The sequence below is a fragment of the Macrobrachium nipponense genome, chromosome 39 (assembly GCF_015104395.2).
Source record: "Macrobrachium nipponense isolate FS-2020 chromosome 39, ASM1510439v2, whole genome shotgun sequence".
Lineage (NCBI taxonomy): Eukaryota > Metazoa > Arthropoda > Malacostraca > Decapoda > Palaemonidae > Macrobrachium > Macrobrachium nipponense.
In genome coordinates, this window is record NC_061099.1 from 58,530,325 (window position 1) to 58,553,227 (window position 22,903).

Here is a 22,903-nt window from a genome sequence, read left to right on the forward strand (position 1 = left end):
TGGTACCGGGCCTGGGATTATATCTTGAACCAAGCACGTACACCGACGTAACAATGAATGAATCGTGTAGCTATTCAAATTCGTCCGTATGCGTACGCGCCCATACGTAGACAAAGAGAGACAAATAACACACACACGCACACACACTCACACGTTACATTGAAATTAAGATCGATATGAACGCAGAGAAATCTTGACCGTTTCTTGAGTCAGCAAAGATTCGCGCATCCTGAAAGAAGGAGAAAGAAAGCCCCATCGGGTAAGCCTTTCGAAACGCGTCCCTGCCGTCGTGGAAGAAACTAAGGGAACTTTCTCAAGGTTTTTCACTCAGATGAAAATCTAACTCAAAGTCAAGATGGAATTCAAGTCAAGCGGTTGGGGCGCTTCGAGGCACTCCAAGCTGAAACCTTAATCTAATTTCTAAGGATTTGATCTTCATTACAAATTCTTTGCACAACCCTAAGGACTTACAGACCGGAAAATAGGTCAACTTCCCTTTAGGCAAGATCTTTCAATTATTAAACTTTACCCTAAATTCTCCGCCACCGGCTAGACCAGTCGGCCCTCTCTCTCTCTCTCTCTCTCTCTCTCTCTCTCTCTCTCTCTCTCTCTCTCATACTTTTTCTAATAAACCTCCATTCTATTTCTGTAGTACTTTACTAGCTACTTATCTTCCTTACATGCATCCTTTCCCAATCAGCTTCACAGTTCGTTCTTGTCAAACTTCTCAGAATTACGGAATCTTTTTTTTTTTCTGAAATTTCCGTTGACAAATAAAATGGAAAAAAAGGGTAGCAACAGCGACGCGCTGCATGTCCATCTAAACTGAATCTTGATAACACTTGATAAAACAACTGAGCTGAAAGACTGAGTAGTCATTAAGATTAACTGAAGAAGTGTGCGTGGAAGTTCGAAATGATTAAAGGGGTCGCTTTCTCTGCGAAGAGAAATTCTTTTCTCCCTTGTATAATGCAGTCTCCCTTACGTAACAGAGCCTGGGTTATCTTTATAACACATCAAAAATAAGTTTCCTAGAATGACAGAATAATTACTTATAAATTCTCTCAGTGCAGACACTTTCAGTACTCTTGATGTGTTCGGGGCCTTCCAACAAAAATATGAAAACATTCGGACAGAAGTCTAGAGAAATACCTACAAGCCGTCAGAGAGAGAGAGAGAGAGAGAGAGAGAGAGAGAGAATACATGTTCTATCAGCACTCCATCACGGGAGCCTTTGTAGGTGTCGATGGCAACTAGAGCACCTTCCACTTCTCCTCCCCTCATCCTCCTCCTCCTCCTCCTCCGGGTAGCCACTCTAACATTCTGTCTCTCAGACTCGCATCTCCTGAACTCTCAGAATTATCCGATTCTCGACGCGTCAGGGGATTCCTAGAAAGCCTATACGCTAATATTTTCGTGTTGAGATCCTGCAGTTGCAACTGTTACATGAGTTTTGTGGTGTTGGAACGTTTATTCTATATACATATATCCGGGATGAACTGTTCTAGAGCTAAAAATCCCAATAAATACAAGATTTCACTATGCTGAAAATGCTTGCGATAAGATGGTGTCTAATAATGAACATTTCGGTGTCTTAAATAGATAACAAATTAGGCAAGATTTCCTAACATTTTCTGACCGAAAATGGTTTTGCCGTACACTATGAATAATGGAAGCTTTATTGTCGCTAATCATGAATATGATTCGAAATTGCAATATACTGCTACGATCGTCATATCCTTCAGTCACTTTCATCCAATGTCAAAGGAGTCGTTTTGTAATAAAAAAAAAAAAAAAATCCACCGTTCAGTTTCAAAGCTATATGACGTCGGGCAAAATGACAACATAAGTATTAGGGCGGTACGTTTTTATAAATCGCAGTCTGCTGAAGTAGGGCAAAGGACGTAATTAATAACCGGAAGGAATCAGACCAATAATAGTAACCTGGTGTTAACAGAAAAAAATATTTTAGTAGAACTTCAGAAAGGTGAAGAGTGTGAGTGCTTATCTCTATATCTTTGATTCAGGAAAGCTCGAAGTCGTTTATTCGGTGGCTCTTAACCGTTTCTATCCAATAAAAACCACGCCGCTTCGACATCAATTCATCCAACCAATCTCTCTCTCTCTCTCTCTCCCGGCTCTCTTCTCTCTCTTCACTCTATTCTCGTCTCTCTCCTTTCTCTCATCTCTCTCTCTCAAGCAAGACAGACTTCCTATAACTAGTCTTTCGACGACCACTTGAGCATTTTCTTTTCCAGAAACAAATATTATCCTACTTCCCAACTATAATCGCTTTCCTTTTATAGTTATGAACAAACCACGAACATTTAACCAATAACGGAAGGCTTAACGTATCTTAATAAAAAAGTAATATTACTAATCCTATAAAAAATTCAAACACAACAGAGGAAACACATTAATGGAAAGGTGAATGACAACACATTTTGGCCTTATTAGAACCGATGCTCTGTCTTCGGGACGTCTTTTCAGACTACACTTCTTACCGTCCTCTGAAATAATGACAAATACAGCAGCTTTAAGCATTCCACTTACCAAAGTTGAAGCGCCAGAGGTCTCCTTAATTTTCTTAATAAAAAAAAAAAACGAATAAATGACCATTAGCAAATAAATCAGATAAAAGCACCGATACATCTGCAATGAAAATATACAAATCTATAGGCACGGTTTTCTCAACCAAGAGAAAATGACAGTCGTCAGCCAGACATAAAATACGGCGACCATAACTCCTTGAGTCCAAAGCAATCCCCCCGGCCGCCATAGTGAAGGGAATTATGGGTACATATATCAAGCAGATGGAATAGAAGGGAATTTCAAAATGCTCTTAGGGGTACAAAATCACAAGCAATAGGAAATCAAGGGATTCCATTATGCAAGGGGTCTGTCTAGGGCTTACACGCAAAACACTGTAGTATGATGAGCTGATTGAGGTTAAGTCAAAATGCAGCAATGGGGGTCAAGGGAGGCATTCGGGGTCAGTAAGAAGGGTTTCTATATGCTAAGCCGATACAATAAGGATGTCATGGATGAGCTCAAGTGACTGATTCCTTTTGCTCACGAACCACCATCAGAACAAATATTGGCCTATTCACAGTCAAACACGTATGAAGAAAGTAAGTGGTCAACAGAATCCATGCATATCAGACAACACCATACACGATCATCATCTTCTTAGCCTAATAACTCACAGCAAGGGATAGAAATTCCAGCCATAATGCAGGGGTCAGTTCACTTTCAGACTCTGACATCTAGTATCTACAAGAGGAAAAACGCTAACATCACCAGAATGTTCGTACAGTGAACCTGACAACCTCGGTGACTATACCTACAAGTTAAATTTCTGAAACTGAGAAAGAAGAAACAAAAATCTTCCTGCAGTGTTGAACGGGGGCTTGACGAAAATGTCTTAGGTGGTATTTCCAATAATGAATCAATAATTTTTTTTTTTCATGCTCTCAGGGCAAGCAATCCAATTTGAAATTAAGACCTTCAGAACTAAACAACGGAGGCTATCCGGATTCTGCGAACGTTTAATTACCATTATCTCGGCAAACCTAACTTCTTTGATCTTTTCGCAAGTGCTGAGAATCATGAATGACCTTCTCTCAATTTGAAAACAGAATCATAAGACAGGTCCACTCCATTCCCTCTGATCAAACGTGAGGCCGAAAGAAGTCAAGTTTCAGGTCACAATGATCACTGAAGCCAAACCTAAAGTAGGAGACGAATTGTTCCTGATAACAGCAAGTGAAAAATAAGGGCATCTCGATTGTAAGTACTCATACCAAATCAAATTCATCATTTTAAGGAAAATAATCATAACATTTTAAAGTAAGGAGCACACAAACAAGCAAGATGCAAGATCATTTTACCACCGGAGATCCTCAGTATACAGGTTCGTTTCTCTTATAGTATATATTTAAGCTATATGATTCTGTTTATCAATGGAAAAGTCAAGTAGAAAACCGACTGTTTAATTACAATGTTCAATGTGGCGTGCAGGACATATCAGTAGCTAAGAAGATGACGTTCTCAAAATACAGTGAGATCAAATCAGACGGTGCACATTTTTTTCTGATAAATAAAATACAAAATAACCCCAATATATAATGTGCTTTTGTACTCTTGCCTCTAAATGCATTTACCCTCAGTCTTAAGACGAGCTCTATATCTATTTTGCATCTTCAATTACATCGAGGCGGCATCGAGAGGGGCAAAGGGCACACATAGCAAAGAGCGTCCTTTTCGCGGACAGGAAAGAAGCAAAAAAAAAAGGTGTTACTAAATAAAGAGAGCAGAAACAACTTACCCCCTAGGGTGTTGACAGACCTGCCTCTTAAAGGGAGAAAGGTTGGAGGACTCGGGGAAGACATAAGCATGTTTGGAGATCCAAAGTCTGGAGGCAAAGGGGAAGAAACGGTCACTCAAGCAGTTTTACTCTCGAGTTACTTTAACCACTTCTACACAATAGTGCCTTTAAAAGGTGGTGGGACATATATCAGATGGCCGTGCAATATTGATGTGCCCAACAGACACACATTCACTCAACTCTTGTGAGAAATAACGAGATAGAAACAGAGACAGAGAGAGAGAGAAAAAGGAAGGAAGAGAGAAAGATCAGAACATAACAATATATTTACTATAGATACGGTGCACTTTCATTTCTTCTACCTCTGCACCTTGAATTTTGAAGAGAGCGAGAGTCAGAAAAAGAGGATTCTTCCCTTAGGAAGAAGCTATATGCCAGATGAGGCGTCCACTAATACACAGAATTCAAACAAAATGGAATGTAGCCTTCCACAATGGCCAGACAGAAGAATTGTAGGCATATTTTTCGCCTCACATTCAAGTTACATCGATATGTCCAGAATACTGGCTCTAAGGCCACTAAGAAAACCACTTATTCACTTTTATAATGAATAAAGCAAATGCACTATTTCTCAATTAAGGGAGTATGCAAAACAAAATAGGCGACAACAAAATGTCAAGGTATATCCAAGCTTGAAGAATCTTGAAATTCAAATTCCAAGAATGAAAAGGAGAAAATGTGAAAATGCCTTCCAAGAGAGGTAGAGGCCTATTAGCGAAAAAAAATCAATCTTCCTTCTTGAAAGCCACAAAACAATATCGATTTGAAACAGAAAAAAATCGATCGCAAACATCAAAGAATGGACAGCGTAAGGCTACACAAAACAATAAGGACGCTGAATATAAACAGAATCGGTGCAAATTTTCTGAACTCTGAAGTTGACCACGAATCAAAGAAAATTTTATATATTTATATATGTATATTTTTTTAAACCAAAATTTACAACAGTTTACTATAACTGAACTTGAGAGGAAGCTTCCCTCAAGCTGGGGTGCATTTATTTTTGAGGACTAAACCTATGAATAAGTAGTGAGTACTCGGAAGGGCAAAGAACTGGGGTTGCAGTTCTCCAGTAGAGACAAAATGGAGGAGGAGAAGAAGAAAAAGAAGAAACCTTTAACGAGAATATTAACAAAACGAAAATCAAAACAGAACAGGAAACGTTGCACGTAAACAATACATTACTATTGAAACTGGAACGAACTTTTTTTTTCAAAGATTTAATTTTGTCTTTATTTGCTATTCGTAATGTTCGATTTATTTGAAACGTTTGAATTTGATTCCTTCAGTGATTTTTGTATACAGGTACTTAGGTTGTCAATAATATTTACGAGAGAATATGAAAATACTTAACGATAAAAATATTAATGATAATAAAAACAGGAAGTTTTCAAAATTATGATGTGCTGCATAACAAATGCACATACTATTGACTGAAATTGTTACATACAATCTAGATTTTATATTGCGTAAAGCCTATTCGTACTTACAATTCGAAATAGTGAAAGGTTTACCAAAAGTTCCGTCGTGCATTTACCTTTTAATCCCTCTTAGGGAATTTCACATCTTTGCTGTAGTAACTAAAGAGTTAAAGGACCATAGAATCCTATGGGACAAACGTAGACCAAGAGCTTTCACGAAATGGGAGAAAAAGTCTACAATTTCTTTGAAAGTTTGACTGGCTACAAACAGACTTGATATACGTCCAGCATATAACTCAAAAGCTGCATTATATTTAAGCTTATACGAAGTCCAACGAGAAAGCAGAAAATATCAAATCAAGACGCACAACTGTAGGTAAGAACTTTATAACAAGAAATGGATCAGCCCATTAGAAGGCAGCAAATGTCAAAAGCAACGGTCTCCACTTCCCCATGATACATTGGTTATAAAACTAAATAGGCAAAGCTATGTAACACCAACTGCAGTAATCTAATGAAAGCTCAGTAATCTACAGCTCTACGTTTTATTTGTCACATTGATTTGAGTGAAGAATGACTACAAAAATAAGTAAAATCACGTTACATGCAAGAATGATTCAAACTGTCAGATCTGCAGTCACAGGACTATATAAATGGAACATTGACTTCTGCTATAAACAGAGGACACAAAACACTATAAAATGCTTAAGCGGTATTTAACAAAGATATAAAATATGACCATATTTCTTGCATTCTTTGAAAAGGGTAAAAAGCTTGCTTGCTGTTTGCTATAACAGAGATTTCTAGAATAAATGTGTCAAAAGAACTACAACAGAAGCACTGCACAGATTCCAGCTGTGGCTGTTTCTGTGAATATTAATTCAATTTTCCTGAGCTTATGGTTCTAATGTTAAGGTTACAATAAGAAGAAAACTCTAGGTAAGCCCATCTAAAACAAAATCGTGCTACATAAACTATTGCCCTGAAAGCAAGGGTTTGGCTTCTTAAAATACTAAAATAAGCATTCGATAAGCAGGATGTAAATATTCCATACACACATATTAAACACTGTTAAATGAAAGCCCTCACTACTTGTCACTGCTGTAGGATGGACAACACTAGACACATACTGCTCCCTAACCTCAAATAAATAAAACATCACATCAATAATATTAACCAAGATTAGCAACACATTCACCTTACTACTATGTTATAGTCAGCTTTGCTATTTACAGCTACAGTTAGCAATGGTAGTTTATCTGTAAGGTTAGTTGTTAGTTTAGCATAAGGTTGGTTAAAAGGTCAAAGAAAAAGAAGACAAGTGAAATGAGCCAAGACAACTAGCAAACATGACAATTAATTATCAATAATGAAAGCCCAAAGGAAATCATAAAAAAACCATAAAATCCCTTTCATGTCACCTCAAAGGATAAAACATACATGACAAAATATCCTCAACCCCAAAAAAAGTAAACATCTAATTGATGGTGATGATAAACCATGATCTCTTATGATGAAGATGTCAATGGTAATAAAATGATGGCTAATTAGGAGGGGGAGGGAGGGAAGGAAGGAAGGAAGGAAGGAAGGAAGGGAAGGGAGGATGGTGATGAGTTAGTCGAAGGCACAGTGCATCGGATGACGAGTGAAAGAGGGAGTGGCTGTACGTTCTCCTACTCAAGGACGGGCCATGGCCAGACCGACTCACACAGCCATGCTGTCAAGTGTTCCGGAATTCTCCCAATCTACTTTACCCATTCATCTGTTTCAGATATGCTGCGAACTTGCTGTTCCAACCAATGTTGCAAGTTTTGACAGCAGAACTTAGGCGGCGGCAGCTCCTCAACACCAGAAGCACAGCTTGAAAGCAAGGAATGAGGTCCGTCCGGCCGGCCCTCCTCTATCCGTGAAGAAATGCTTGGGTCAAGGGAGGTTAAGGAGTGAGTGAATGTGACCGAGTGAGTGAGTGAGTGAGTGAGTGAGCGAGTTAAGTGACTGGAGGTGATCATGCAGTGTTACTTACGTCCGGTGAATGGGTGCACGAGAGTGGGGTGGGGGGCGGCTGCAGGGGGCGACTGCTGCTTGGGTTTGCTAACTTTGGTGTTACTTTTAGCAAACTCGAGTCGGATGGTCTGAGGCATGTCTGGGTCAAACCGCACGCCCTGCTGTAAGAAAACACCGGAGACCGTGCACGTTAAAACACAAGGTGGCCGCCAGTGGAGGGTGGGTGGGGGTGGGTCATCAGTGGACCATGTGGGGTCAGGGTAGGCAAGAAACAAGGGAATAGCATAACTGGACTAGAGGGTACTAAAGGGAATAGGGAAAGGTGGAGAGGGAATTCACGGGAGATCAATCCTAACGTTACAGCCTGAACGTTGTAGTACACATTCTCTCGAGCAATGTCTGCTGCCTCAATATCTCATTGAAAGACGCTTATCGTATTTTGCAATGGTGTCAGCTTCTTTAACCCAAACAGATTCAACCTTCGAAGCCCTTCTGGCACCATTTCAAAACCAGCGAACATCTCTTTGGCTTACAATTTCTGGTTCAAATATGACTACTGAATCTGCAGACATCCCAAACTTAACAAACAAAAAATTTTAAAGGTTTATGACTACTAAAACAATGAGTAAGATACAAAATCAGTCACATTTTCTGTAACAGCTGAACAACTAAAATAGTATATACCTAAAGCATAAAAATATCGAGAATGTTTGGACAAAGGATATATAGGGTATAATGGTCCACAGAAATAAGAGACAACACAAACACGTTATTCATTATCTTTCTGAATAATACTTATAACTGATAAAACAAAGTCATATTAAGTTAACGTTGTTAGTGAAGAAGAAAGAGGACGGTTAGACATTTATTAGTAAAAACAGCAATTTAAATCCACATAAAAATGAGTAACCAAAGACAACCAAATAGTTGATCAGGATTGGATGGGTAGGAAAAAGGAAGAACGGGAAGGAGGAAAGAGGGGGGTGGGGGAAGCTTGAAACCTTTTTTTATTCCTAAGAGGGCTACGGAATGTTGCAGTAGGCTGGCTAAATATATTAAGTCATGAAATGAAAGAAGGGAACCTTTAATCTTCAAGGTTAAGGATGAACCCAATGCAAATGTAATGGGGATCACTATGTGTCACCCTACTACATTATGTCAATTCACATCACTGTCTTGCGATCTTCCTCAGATTATTTTTTGACTCATTTTGCAAGTTCCGCTTTAAAGTTAATCGATCAATTTTCAGAAGAAAATGAAAGCAGCTCAAGGTGGAAATGTTCTGTATTTGTGGTTGGAAAAATGGCCTAATTAAAATATATAATACCAATGAGCATTTTCCAAACTTCAAAGACACACGGAAGAAAAAGAAGACCACCTTAAGGGCCAAAGCTCCTACATAATTACTTAGCAAAACGCCGATGTATATTCATACCTGACAAGTTTACTCAACGATCCTCTCTTCTTAAATGGTGAACATTTGAAACTAGAGCAAATCATTTCTTTAACATCTACGTTAATTTCAACGCGATAAAAAAATCACTGCAACTCTTCACCAAAAGCAATCAAGACTGCGGGTCCAGCTAGAGCACAGAAGTTAGTACTTCAATATTCACAAATTTAACGCCTGTTTTATGACTCGGAAATGTCATTCATTTTTGTTAACGGCATTCGCTATTTTTTCTAAATTCCACTATGAATACTTCTTTTCAAATATAATTTTGCATATGATCAACTTTCCGGTTAAAATAGTCGTCTCCCGTCTGCATTTTCAATTAGAAGAGCTCCATTCAGATGCACTGTCTACTTCCACTGCTGACCTTAGTTAGGTGCAACCTGCAGACGACAAACAAAATTCTGTCTGTTTCTTGAAATATTTTGAAATAATTGTCTAAGAATTTCAAATAAAAAATAGCAAATCTAAAAATGACATGCGAGAGCTTTAACTTTTGCATTGAATGACTTTGTTTTGTATTAAGACAATGTCTTGTGAAATCCAGCTGTTCCCAAGTCCACTCAACCCGACCAGCAAAAACAGTACAAATGCTTACACATTTCAAGACCATTCTTATTTTTATTTCCTTACAAATAAAGTGCTTTAACTGAACAATAGAAGAGGAGTGAAAATGACTTTGGGTAGGATTTTATTTTTAATATCAGTCTCAAGTTTAATTCAAAAGTTAAAGTGTCAGGTATCAAAATACATGTTAACGTTTTAGAACTGCCTACATGGACAACGTTTCATAACAACAATGGATGAGGTACTCTACAGTTAATCAAACTGCACAATTAAAATACTGATGCTACACTAAAACGCCCATATGGAGCATTACCTTTTACCAACTACTCTAAAAGAGGCCACTCAATACGAATCGTTATCAAGCTGTATAAGATAGCTCATTGAAAAAAAAAATCCACTGCCCATCCAAACCTAAAATTTAAAATACTGTACAACTAATTAAATCATCCTTCTAAAAGACAAATGAATACAGAATCTCCTCAACCGAAAGCGATGCGACAGCATCCAGTATCGGCAGTGACACAGAAAATAAGAAAATGAAAAAACAAAATAACATAAAATCAAAAAGGGAACAATGCAGGTGGCACATTCAGACGCCTGCCAACACGAGCTGAAAAGTCGGGTATCTTGAAGGCTTTGGGTAGAGAGAGGATGTAGGGTAAGTAACGTTAGGATTAACGATGTGTCAGGAGGAGCAGGAGTGAAGAAGACGGTGGCTTCTGGCACAGGGTGTGAGGAGGATCAGGGTGAGAAGGGTGTGAGGATGGAGGTGAGAGAGAAACGAGGGTGTTCAGGAACCGGGCATTTCAGAGGGAGAGGGATACAGGTGTGGAGGAGGCAAGCGAGCAGCTCCATGAAGCATTGAGACATCACTGATCATGTAAGTAGGTGTAACGTGAGACCCGATATGGAGGAGGAGGCATTAATACAGGACCCACTATGTGAGAAAGACATAAGGAGACAAAATAATAGAAAAATGAAGGTCAGACAGAATTAGGAGCAGCGGCAACTCTGTGATAAAATAAAAGATATATTTATATAGTTCATCATTATCTTGGGCATGATTTCTTTTCAGACAAAAATATTGATACATTTAAACAAAGAATGAAGTAAGATCTTCCCCACCTAGAGACCTGCACGGGGCTAATGTGGGACAGGACTGAATCCTTTTCTAAGACTGAGAAAAGTGATGAAAGAGAAATAAACACACGAGGGAGACGGAGGGCTGGAAGGGAGGGAGGGAGGGAGGGAGGGAGGGAGGGAGGGGTACAGAGGGGGCGTACTTCCATGCTTGAGCCAGTGAAGATGTGGCAGTTGCCTAAGTCTCTTTCCCAAACCCTCTTCTCAGAGGTCAAGGCCAGATTAGGCAACTGCCCACTCTTGTGAGAGATCAAGATCATGTCATTCTTTACTTAAGAAGGCGTTTCTACTTTCTACTGAGATTAAAAAATTTGTGAACAGCTAATAATAATAATAATAAGGGAAAGGGCGGCACTGGGGATGTGTGATAATATTGTGTCAGAACCTAAGATCCCGCAGATGATGAACTGGATGTTTCACTCCTGATAATCTCTCTCTCTCTCTCTCTCTCTCTCTCTCTCTCTCTCTCTCTCTCTCTCTCTCTCTCTCTTCTATGCCACAGGAAGGCCTCAGAAGTATAACATTGAAGACACACAACAAACCTTCCATTCCGGTCACAATAAGAAATCTTGCAAAACAGGAGAACCTCGAAAGACTCTCCTGTTCTACTCTGCAAAGCAAATGATGGCTACTTAAGTGAATCTTGAATTTTATGCTTCGCAATACATGTTAGAAAATTCCCTAAGGCAGTACGCACGAACGATCGGGAGAGAAACATCTCGCTGAGTTCTACGGGATCTTTGGTCGTGGAGCAAAGAGTATTTGGCCGTGCAGCTCCCTGGGGGTCGAGCACTGGGGGAGTAGGTGGGTAGCCAGGGGTGCCAGCACCAGTGTCATGACAAACAAAAGTGGCGGGTGATGCCCCGGGTGGCACTAGGCCACTGCCTCATCCACTGTCACCACCCTTCTCCATAATCCTGCCCGTTTCTGCCTTTGCCGCGTCATCCAGACACCACGGCCCATACAAAGCAAAGGACAACCGGCACAGGTTTTGATAGCTGTGGAAAGTTTGTATGCCAGCAGAATGGATGAGCCATCATCCTTCCATCTCTTACTTACCAATTTTCTTTTCCGTCATCAACCGTTTGTATAAATGAATATGAGTGGCAATTGATGATTGCTGTACAGTTGAAAATCACGAGAACGTTTACATCTGAATCGTCATTTCACTTGAATAAAAAATGTTGCGTCACAGACTACTGTCTTAAGGAATAGCAGGCGCCCAACACAAAAGGGGCAAAACTAAACTGAAGCAATTATGCAATGCACAAGATTTTAATCAATTTTAATCATCACTCACATTTTTATCAGGAGTTTTATACACAATAAAGTGCTTAAAATATTTTTAAAAACAAATATGGAATTTACATTCAAGTGAAAAAATTAAGACCTGTATGTATAACAATTTTATTCGAAACAAAACATCTCTATTTTTTGGATAATCTCACTTCATATAAAATATCCAACAAACACCATATTTTATGTAGCATAATCACACCTGGGCTGACGCCGCCAAATATCTAACACAGGTGAATTTATTTATGGCCCACAACCTGAAATGATAGCGAGGGGTGGGAATCCCAAATGGTGCTGCTAAACACGTTCAGTTGACAGTAGACATTTCGAAATTCTCGGGACATGAAGAAGTAGTTAGTGCCGGCACTTGAGCAACTAGAAACTGTGAACAAACGTGTCTTGCTTGAACAAGGAGCAGAGGGTGTGGTACGCAAATTTTGATCTTGAATATGCATTTACACAAGTGAACATGTTACGACATATTTCATGTCATCCAATTACGAAAACAAAAGAATGCCATCTCCCTTACATGCAAATCATCAATTGCCTCAAAAATGTAGAGCACACTTTCAGAAAGAGTATGTATATATATATATAGAAAGAATTACTTTTAGAGTTGCACTGTACTTGCTACACCAGGAACAGGCCGCGTGTAGTGATGAGTGAAATCAAATTCAAAATAAAACCACAAAGGATGATGGTGGTGGAGATGGCGTGACTCAAAAATAGAGAAAAAAGGAATAATGTGTTGTGGAGAATTTGTCTGAACTGGCTTCAATCTGTTGGCTGATGTGAAGAGTGCCACGACAGTGCGGCTGTTGTCTGATCATGAATTCCATTGAGGAATACTTATAATGAAGTCAAATTTATGAATGCCGCCGGCCACCAGGTGCAATCACACCGTGACTCTACCCAAACACTGGTACATAAACACCCCAACACCTCCACCACAGTCCCTATACATCATCGACTGATCAATTGTCACTCGACATTTCTTGAAACAAGATCTTTACTAGACGATCATTTTCTCATTGTCATAATCATTTTACCGTGACTTTTTCAAATGGTACTGTAATTTGAAAGCATTGACAACAACTCGTGACAAAAACTCTCGTTATTGTAAAAGAGAAACTTCTCTGGTCAATTTCTAGCGGCAGTGATAATAATACCAACAGAGAAGCGAGAGGACTTTGCGGTGCAATGTATAAGATGGGATGGAGGCTATGTGATGCATTGAATAATAAATCTATTTGTGGAAAATCAATGAAACTAAAATGACGGTAGAGAGAGCGGCGGCTGCCTCGAGGGAGGAGGAGGGCCGCTCATCACCGTACCGCCATTTTAAAACACTCACTCTCTTTGGCTTTTCGATTTTGGGTTTTTTTGAGCCAATTTGAGTTCCCCATTTTTTTGTCACCCATGCTTGAAAGCATAACGGAAAATACACCTCGCATGGAATGACATTCTTTTTAGAAAAATATCTATTGGAAGGAAGGGGCTCAAATCTCAAATGACACGCTGTCAAGTTTTGCCAAAGGCTTTTATCTGCAAGAGAGAAAAATGTATAAAAGTGTATCACCTGCAAATCTCAGCCTGTCTCAAGTACACTCCTAAATATATTTGTGAACAACAGAAAACGATGCCAACATGAAAGGCATCATATACAATTTAGACAATTTGCAATGTTGCCCTTAGTTTGACGCATGAACTGAACTTAATTTCGCAGTAATTCATAAAAATGGACCACAGTTCAAGTTTAAAACTACTAAATCTTAGATAGTGTGTGTCCAATCAGATTTTCATTTTCATCATTTACTTTATATATAATTCTAATACATTTACAAAATGGAACTCATTCCAAATACTGGAGAAGTATCGTTACAGTATAATAGCTGTCGAGTAATATCAGAAATGAACAAGCATTATAACTATTCAATTGGCTAAAGAAAGACTTCTTTCAAGGGAAAGAGACTGATTCACAATTTCTGGGTACGAATGAGTCACATGAATACAAAATCACATCTTGAAAATACTCTGCTAAATACCAAATCTGCATGAATTTATGATTAATATGAGAACTGCAAAACTGCCGTCACGTCAAAATAATTTTGGCAGTACAAAACTTCCACTGATTTTAAGAAACATATAACTTAGAAGGGCATATTTTCACTGATATATATAAAGTTTATTATATGATGAACTCTATAAATAACTGTGAACTGCAGTAATCAAAGCATAATAATTAAAATAGGAAGTGATTTGAGAAATACACAATTATTAATCTTGGAAGGCAATCAATTTAGAGAAAAGAACTAATAACTGTATGTCATATGTTAACTCAAATTTTGCAGCAGCTATGAAATAAAGTCATTGTTAGAACACAAAGGAAACAGTATCTCATGAATGGAAAAACTTATATGCCTGAGGAAATCTGATTCCAAGTTATCACTCCCAACATCTAACTAATTCCTGCAGAGGCAACAGCTGTGGCAGATAGCAAGAGAACAACTAGATGAATTCACGTGAATTTTGTCGTTGGGAAAAACTCATTTGGAATATTACCTGATCAAATCCAAAGATAACAAACAGAGACAGGAAATGAGATTATTTTATAATTTCATATTGGACAGTCGTTGAATTACACTTACAAAAGACCTAAGAACCAGAGGAGGTATTGTTTATATATTACAAATAAGATATAAGATAAAAGCTGGATGTTATTTATAACAGCAAGGAAATGTAAAAGATGTTGGCATGGAAATCTAGGGTTATAGTGTGGGGGGAGGGTAAATGAATTAAAGAGTAGAGATAACGGGAATTCTTTCTGTGGCTTATTGTTATATAGTACATCTTTCCTCGCTAAAACATGATTTAGTAAAATCTGTGTTTCCGATTAACGAACGTCCTAATATGTGGATGATGGTTATGAATGTGTGAACAAAGGAGAAATATAATTTCGTCTAGGAAATGAATTTGAAGAAATATGTTTCCCACAATGAAGGATCATTCACAGATTATGCAATAACATCGGGCGCGGGACGTGAGTGTTTGACACACACACAGATCAGATCAGATGAGTGAAAAGTTTAATAGGGCTAACTAGAAGCTAATAGGGCGTCAACCGAGTCATGGGGCCTTACCTGGAGATCTTGTTTGGCTGCCTCTGCTCCCGCCCTTGTGCTAAACGTCACAAAACCAACCGGCTGAAATCAAAGGGTTTCGTGTTCTTGAAAACATTTTTTTTTTTTTTTGGCTTGGGAAAAATGGTCAGAGCCATAAATACCCATTGCAGGTTCATTAACATTCTGAGGAGTAATTCATTATCACTTATTATATATATATATATATAAAACCTTTAAAGGGATAATTAAGCTAAGTCTTCAATGCAGAATGCAAAACACACTGATCAATAAACATCCTTTACAACAAGAATACTGTCATTAAATTCAATAAATAAACTTTATTAGCAAATGAATACTCAGGTGAAGGTCTTTGCAATACATCCCTTCATTTTCATTATATTTATCAGTTTGATCAATACAATATCTTTTCTTGTTCCAGAATACATAATTTATCATAAAAACCCTTACATAGAATGATAAGACAAGTATTGTGACAGGCTCTCATTACGGTCCATTTTATTTAATGGAGAATATTTTTCGAAACAGAAGCAACTGAACTACAAAACCCATTAGTCAATAAAAACAATTAGTTGCATATTAAAATGTGCATAAATACAGTATGCATCTAAGTATATATGTACGTGTAAACAATATACATTTATAAAGAAAAAAACTGGGAACATATCTGTGAATATTCACGTATTAGACATATCACCCTAATTGTCAGATTTAAACTGAAAATAAATAAAAGAAGAAAAATATTCTTATCTTATAGATCGAGATTTATTGTAGACATTTCTTATCCACTCTTATTTCCAGAGCCATCAAGGGGACTGAACCGTGTAGGGGAAATTTATAAACGCCCTGGGAAATTTAGTTCTGGCAATGCGACAGAATTATGAGGTACAGAAGAAGGGGACCGCATCATACTCACCGAAGCTGTTTTGCCATTCTTGCTGGTGACCTTCAAAAGGGAGCCCTCGTAGCCCTGCAATGCAAAATTAATTCGCTTGTCACTAAGCAACAACAGTAAGAGAATATTAAAAGCAATACTTTTACAGAATAAGCAAGCAAAGAACACGACCTTTGTGGTAGTGAGAGAGATAGAGGATCTTCGATAACATTTTCCCCGTACCCTGCATCTATTTATTTCTTACTAAACTCTAACAATCATTCGAGCACTATGAAATTAACATAATGGCATACGAATAAATAATTTAATGACTTTTGGGACTGCAAGCATTGGGTACATCCCGTCAAAAAAAATTAATTTATAAATGAAATGGTAACAACTAACCAGAGATGTAAAAATAGTGGATCATTATAGCCGATATATATATATATATGATATATATATATATATATATATATATATATATATATATATATATATATGTCGGCTGTAATAATCCACTACTTTTACATCTCTGGGTGTGTGTGTGTCTTATACATTATATTATATATTATACATTATATATAAATAATATATATATATATATATCATATATATCTAATATATATCTTATAATATATATATATATATCCTATATATATATCTATATATATATATATCTATATATATCTATATATATCTAATATATCTATATATCTATATATATAGATATACTAATTATATATAAATAAATTTACTATATATATATATATATATATATATATATTATATTTCTATAGGTTTTCATTAAACGTTCACAAGTGATGGGACATGAAAATACAACTTTTGACCCAAGCCATTTCTGACAGATGCCATTTATTAGGTGTCACAGGTGAGGCAACAGCTGTTCGTCAAAGTCACGCCAGAGAGCATCAGGTGATGATATACAATCAGGCAGAATACGCAGTTATAACGAAACTAAATCAAAATCTATCAAGCACATTAATCCATTTTACTTACAACCCACGAGGCCAATCGGACGCCATTCATTACTTACCAGCTGAGTGACGTCAATCCTTCCTCGAAACACACATTTGCTGCTAGATGAAAGAACACCTTAAAATCCCTTTCAGAAATAATGAAAGTCAAAGTCACTTGAAACGAAAACTATTCGTCACAATATTAGCTGGAATGATGGCAGACTATCATTGCTGTCTGGTGTAACAAAATCCGTAAGTCTTTTCTTTAAAGAGGAGCTGCTGCTGACACTACTAACCTTCCTATAGGAATTCTGCTCCTCCAAATGAACGTTCAGTAGAAACACAAACAAAACCCCCACACCGATGACAACTAAAAACTGATATCAAGCAGGGAGATGTTCACAAGAACTACGTACTTCATATATAAAAGTTCGTAACCGAAAATGGTTTAAGGCATCTGAAATGGGTAGGACAGGTCACATGTCAAGATACTTTCTGTTGAAGTTCGCCATCACATATGCATTTCAATAAACTTTATATCTATTTACATCACAATGGAATTGGAGAGAGAGAGAGAGAGAGAGAGAGAGAGAGAGAGAGAGAGAGAGAGAGAGAGAGAGAGAGAGAGAGCCCATGATGCCCGTTCTGTGGGAAGTCCGCGACCAACGTGTCGTAGTCCTTCCATGGAGCAAATTACACTGCAGGGACATTTATAAGCCCACAAGCAGCGAGTTCCGAGGAGAGAGAGAAAAGCTTCGAGTGACCAAGAAAGGGAAAAACACTTTCCTTCAGAGGATATAATGTTTATTAAGCTTTACAAGCGAGCATCACTGGCTTTTCCATTTTAACGTATATACTACTAACATACAGCGGGGGTGTGAACATACACAATGCTGTTGTATATAATTTGGAAGAGGGTTTTGTATTAACACGAAAATAATAACTGGAAAAGAGAAAGGAACGGGGAACAAAATCTGTTACTCTGTTGCACAAGTACAAGGTGTCCGTGGGTTGTCTTTTTCATTATATCCCCCTTTATTCTTATTATATATATATGACGACAGACATCATCATTAGGAATGACTTACTGTGCATGCCAGAGGCCATGAGAGTGTTTTCCGTAAACAACTTTTAAACCGACTCATGGACTTCCACACCACTAAAGCGCTGAGCGTTTCAAACTTCGTCCTAATTTTCGGAAGTACTGTGCATTGAAAGACGTACTTCATTCACTTTTTTACTTGAGAAAATCAGGTTGAGGCTGCACTTATCCACCCAACCATCAGCAAAAGTGGTGACGTGTATCAATGACGTCGGTAAAGCGTATCCTCCATTATACCTTTTGAAACAGTTGTTAGACTTATGGTTAAATGTCATTCTTTCCCGAGCCATGAGAATACTTTTAAAGCAAATTAATATATTGTATGATATATAACTCTAAAAATAACTGGGTAAGGGGGATGGCTCTCCGCCCGATACGTCATAGAGCAACACTTATTCGAAACGGTCTAAGGAAAGGGAAGAAGTTGGTCTTTTTTTCTAAGAGTAAACGGCTTAATTAAGAACATCTGTCACTTCAGTGTACTGCCACTAATTAGGACAATGTTAGAAACACTCAGTGCTTTAGTACAATGGAAATCCATACGTCAGTTTAAAAGTTGTTTACGAAAAACACTATTTCATGGTCTCTGGAATACATAGCAGTTGGCCAAGAGGTAGTTACAGGCACACGAATCTTTACAGAGCACGTACAAATTATAAACTTATTTACAATCAAACATAATACACACACACACACACACACACACACACATATATATATAATATATTAACTATATAAATTCAATATATATATATATAAATATATGTATGTATGCATGAAAGTTTGGTTTGGTCTGATGACCTAGCCAGTGCAATGTGATGGAAAACCAAAACAAAACAAATGCAAAGGGTAGAAGAAAATAGAGGGTTGAAATCCGGTACACGCTATGATCTGCTTCTTAAAAAACATTAAGAATGTTACCAAGCCTGGCCAAAGGAGAAAAGCGGGCACTGAAACGTTTAATAGAAGGACCGCCGATTTTCAAAATGCGGAAGAAGTGGTCAGAGGGGTGTTATGGTGACAGTGATCCTAATGGTAGATGGAGAAAAAGAGAGTCCGCCAAGAGGCAGTATGGAAGAGGATCGAGACATGATAGTTCCCTAAAACAATACGCCTTGCATTTTACTAGCATATATTTTTATCTATTTATTTATTAATTGATCTTTTTCCTAATAACTGACCTCTTCCCTCTGTACTTCCTATCGCCTTCTGTAATTTCTTTCAAATGAACACCAAATTCCTTGCAAGCTTGGATTTCCAATCACTGGCCCCTGTGCGCTTACTCCGCATGAACAGGTTTTTGTATTATAATAATAATAATAATAATAATAATAATAATAATAATAATAATAATAATAATAACAGATTCAATCTTATTAGGGAAAGACAAAAGAAACATAAAACCGTAATAACTATGATGAAGAAAAGGATTTAAGACGTCTGAACAATGTCCCGTTTGAGCTTGGCGATATGAACAATGCGACTTCTCAAAGTTAAGTCAGACCCAACCTGGGCTGGGCATCCAGACACCAATACTAATCAGAGATCCCATCAAAGTTATTTTAACTGGATGGAAGAGGAGAGAGAAATCTTGAAGGCACGGAATTCGAGTATGTTATGAGGAAGGCATGGAAATTTTAGAATGAATCACTGGCACGAAATAGGCTGGTGGGTAAGTAATGAGGATATGGGGAGCTCTGTATCATCAGAAAAAAATATGGATAGTAGAATAGGTAAACTGTAGGTCACTGAAAAGAGTAAACAAAACGAACACAACTAAAGAAGGAAAGGGGAGTGAATGCCAGCTGAAACAAGATTACGGAGGAAGGCAATAGTTTTGGCTACATAACATCGTGTCAGGCTACCAAATGACAAGAGACGAAATGCCGACAAAGACGCCCCGAACTAGATACAGAAGAAACTCCGACCTTACACGGATATCCGATATTACGTTTATTTAGACGCGAATGTCAAATAGCAAATCATATTACAAGAAATCCGATCTTTTCACTCAGTTTTTCATGTACTGACCTGTCTTTTATTGGTTAAAATTCCCTTTTTACATCTGTCGCTGAAACGGGTACACACCGTGATGGGTTCGGTGCCCAAACATCGGCGCCAGAAAGTATCCACCCATAGAACCTCTCTCCAAGAGGACGTTTATCACCTTCCTACAAGTTAGCTGCCACGCTCTCAATCTCTTCATTTTTCTTCTCGACTTCTTTAGTAAAGCACAAGCTTCATAAAGAAAATCACTGAACACCCACGGATAAAGGACATGTGCTATAGAACTCCTGCAATGAACATTCCAAACCAGTTTTAAATTCTCTCAGTAATCAGTTAGCCAATGACCAATGCGGGTTGATTCAATCTATGAATTTTGTTGGGTTAATTGGAAATAATCAGAAAATTATGAAGCGAACGCTTCATAATTAAACCCATTTCTTAAAGTTTCATTATAAGCAAAGATAAACTTTATATTACAAAGACTTTAAATAATGCTCATCTACGCATTTACATCACTCAAAGCTGTGGTTCCCAATCAGATAATTACTTTCGGCCGATTTGTTCCTGAAGGCAACGGAATGCGCCAATCCCGACATCATATAAGTTTAATGTGAATCAGTACCTAATCCAGTAGATTGAAGGTTGCAACCGCGAGGGAACCTGGCCTCTGAATCGACAATCCTACGGCTTGGCAACTAATCTCTTAATTCCTTCACATAACAAGCAAAAGTTCCAACGACGTTGACGTCCTTCTCTCATAAATAGCTAAAGAAAAAGTCACTAATACTAAAAAATCACTGTGTCGAAGGCTATGTGGACGAGCTCCCAAATACTTCTGGGTAGGGTACACTGGCAACACTTAAAGGTTTCATCACATTAATTCTATTTTGTTCCTTGGAACAACAATGTACATGGTATAATAAAACAAGGAGCGATCCGACCTCCAGCTTACTCGGGATGCATGTAAGATTTTCCCCTCACATATAAGTTGCCAACATTATATTTCTGATTTTTAACGTAAATTGAAACGTGCTAAAATATACGGTCAAATACAGCCTTGTTTCCCCATTCTAATTAATAAATCATAGATTTCCTATCCTAAAATTCCTGCATCTTTACCTCAATGCGAAAGACCTTTTTCGGACCTTTTTAGGCTCTTCCACAGTCATTTCCTTAAAACAACAACAATAACAGTAGTTTGTAGGCTCACTCCCCGAACAAGCGAAAAGAATAAAAAAGAAAGTAACTGATGCTCACCTCATATGCTCTGAAAAGTAGGTAAAGTTCTCTGGGTTTTGCGTCCATGGGAAGACCGCTCACGAATAGTGTGCGAACCTGTAAAAGACAAAATGGGTAAATATTCCATATATATGAGGTATACAATAATTAAATGCCCAACTCATTTCTTAACACTAGGATTTACTGCCTTAATTAGGTTTAGCAATCACTCAATGAACTATATCTGATTTGGATTTATTTGATTTTTATGCATATAAATTTTTGGCATTATGCCAAACACTGGGGCAACTAAGGCCACTCAGCGCTGAAACGGAAATTGATAGTAAAAGGTTTGAAAAGCGTTACAGGAGGAAAACCTCGCAGTTGCACTGTGAAACAATTGCTAGGAGAGGGTGGACAATAAGATGGAAGAAAGAGTATGAACGGAAGTACAGTAAAAGGAATGAAAATAGTTGCAGCTAGGGGCCGAATAGACCCTGCAGAGAACCTTAAGTAATACCTACATTGCACCGAATGAGGTGCACTGCATTGGTGGGCCACGACAAAAATCTTATCATGTGTGATTCTTATTTTCTACGTAACCGAGTTTAATATCCATTAACAATGAAGACAGAACAACATTTATTTCAACTATTACTTAATATACAATTCTTAACCTTAATTAGCATACAAACACAATTTACTCCAACTTATAACTGTAATCGATTCTGTTTTTATACAGGATATCATGATCACGAAGGATGAAACCAGCACTTCCTGACACGATCAAGAAATCAGAAAGGTATCTAATAAGAAATTCTTATTAGTTCACAGCAGCCATTGTCCTTACCGGGTCAATACCTATAAACCTAAAAAGTTACACTTTTTCTTATTTGTACACAACCGGAACCAAACTGAAATCCTATTCATAGAAGTGCCAATATTTCTCTACTAATATAGATATAAATATTAGAATATATATTATATATATATATATATATAGATACATATTATCTATAATATATAATATATATTATATACTACATACATATATTCTTGTGGTAAACATATAATGGGCAACTTTCGTTAATAACAGTTATCCTAAAAAAAAAGTTAAGTCATATATTCAAATAAAAGAAATTAAAATATTAACGGAGCTTGAAAACCCATTTCTACTCCAAGGAACCCCTCCTGCAAAATGTATACAATATCAGAAAATCTGTACTAATGAAATTAGGTAGTCTAATTCCAAATATCGGACTCGATGGACAAAAACTTTTGGTACAATAGTAAAAGAGGAGGAGGGACAGGGAG

General features: G+C 37.6%; 1 protein-coding gene across 12 annotated transcripts in view; it reads right to left on the reverse strand.

Annotated features, from left to right (window-relative positions):
• LOC135210366 (protein couch potato-like) overlaps positions 1–22,903 on the reverse strand; it is a 320,503-nt gene that overhangs the window by 27,167 nt on the left and 270,433 nt on the right. For 9 of the 12 annotated variants that reach the window (XR_010313511.1, XM_064243266.1, XM_064243267.1 and 6 more), the window contains 5 exons: positions 21,629–21,706; positions 16,325–16,378; positions 15,409–15,471; positions 7,832–7,973; positions 4,328–4,414 (listed from right to left, as the gene is read on the reverse strand). Coding sequence is in view for 11 of the 12 variants with exons in the window: in XM_064243266.1 (XP_064099336.1) it covers positions 4,328–4,414; positions 7,832–7,973; positions 15,409–15,471; positions 16,325–16,378; positions 21,629–21,706 (424 nt within the window). In the remaining variant the exon portion in view is untranslated. Of the gene's footprint in view, positions 1–4,327; positions 4,415–7,831; positions 7,974–15,408; positions 15,472–16,324; positions 16,379–21,628; positions 21,710–22,903 lie in introns of all 12 variants that reach the window. The other 3 variants (XM_064243273.1, XM_064243272.1, XM_064243268.1) reach the window with 2 other exon arrangements.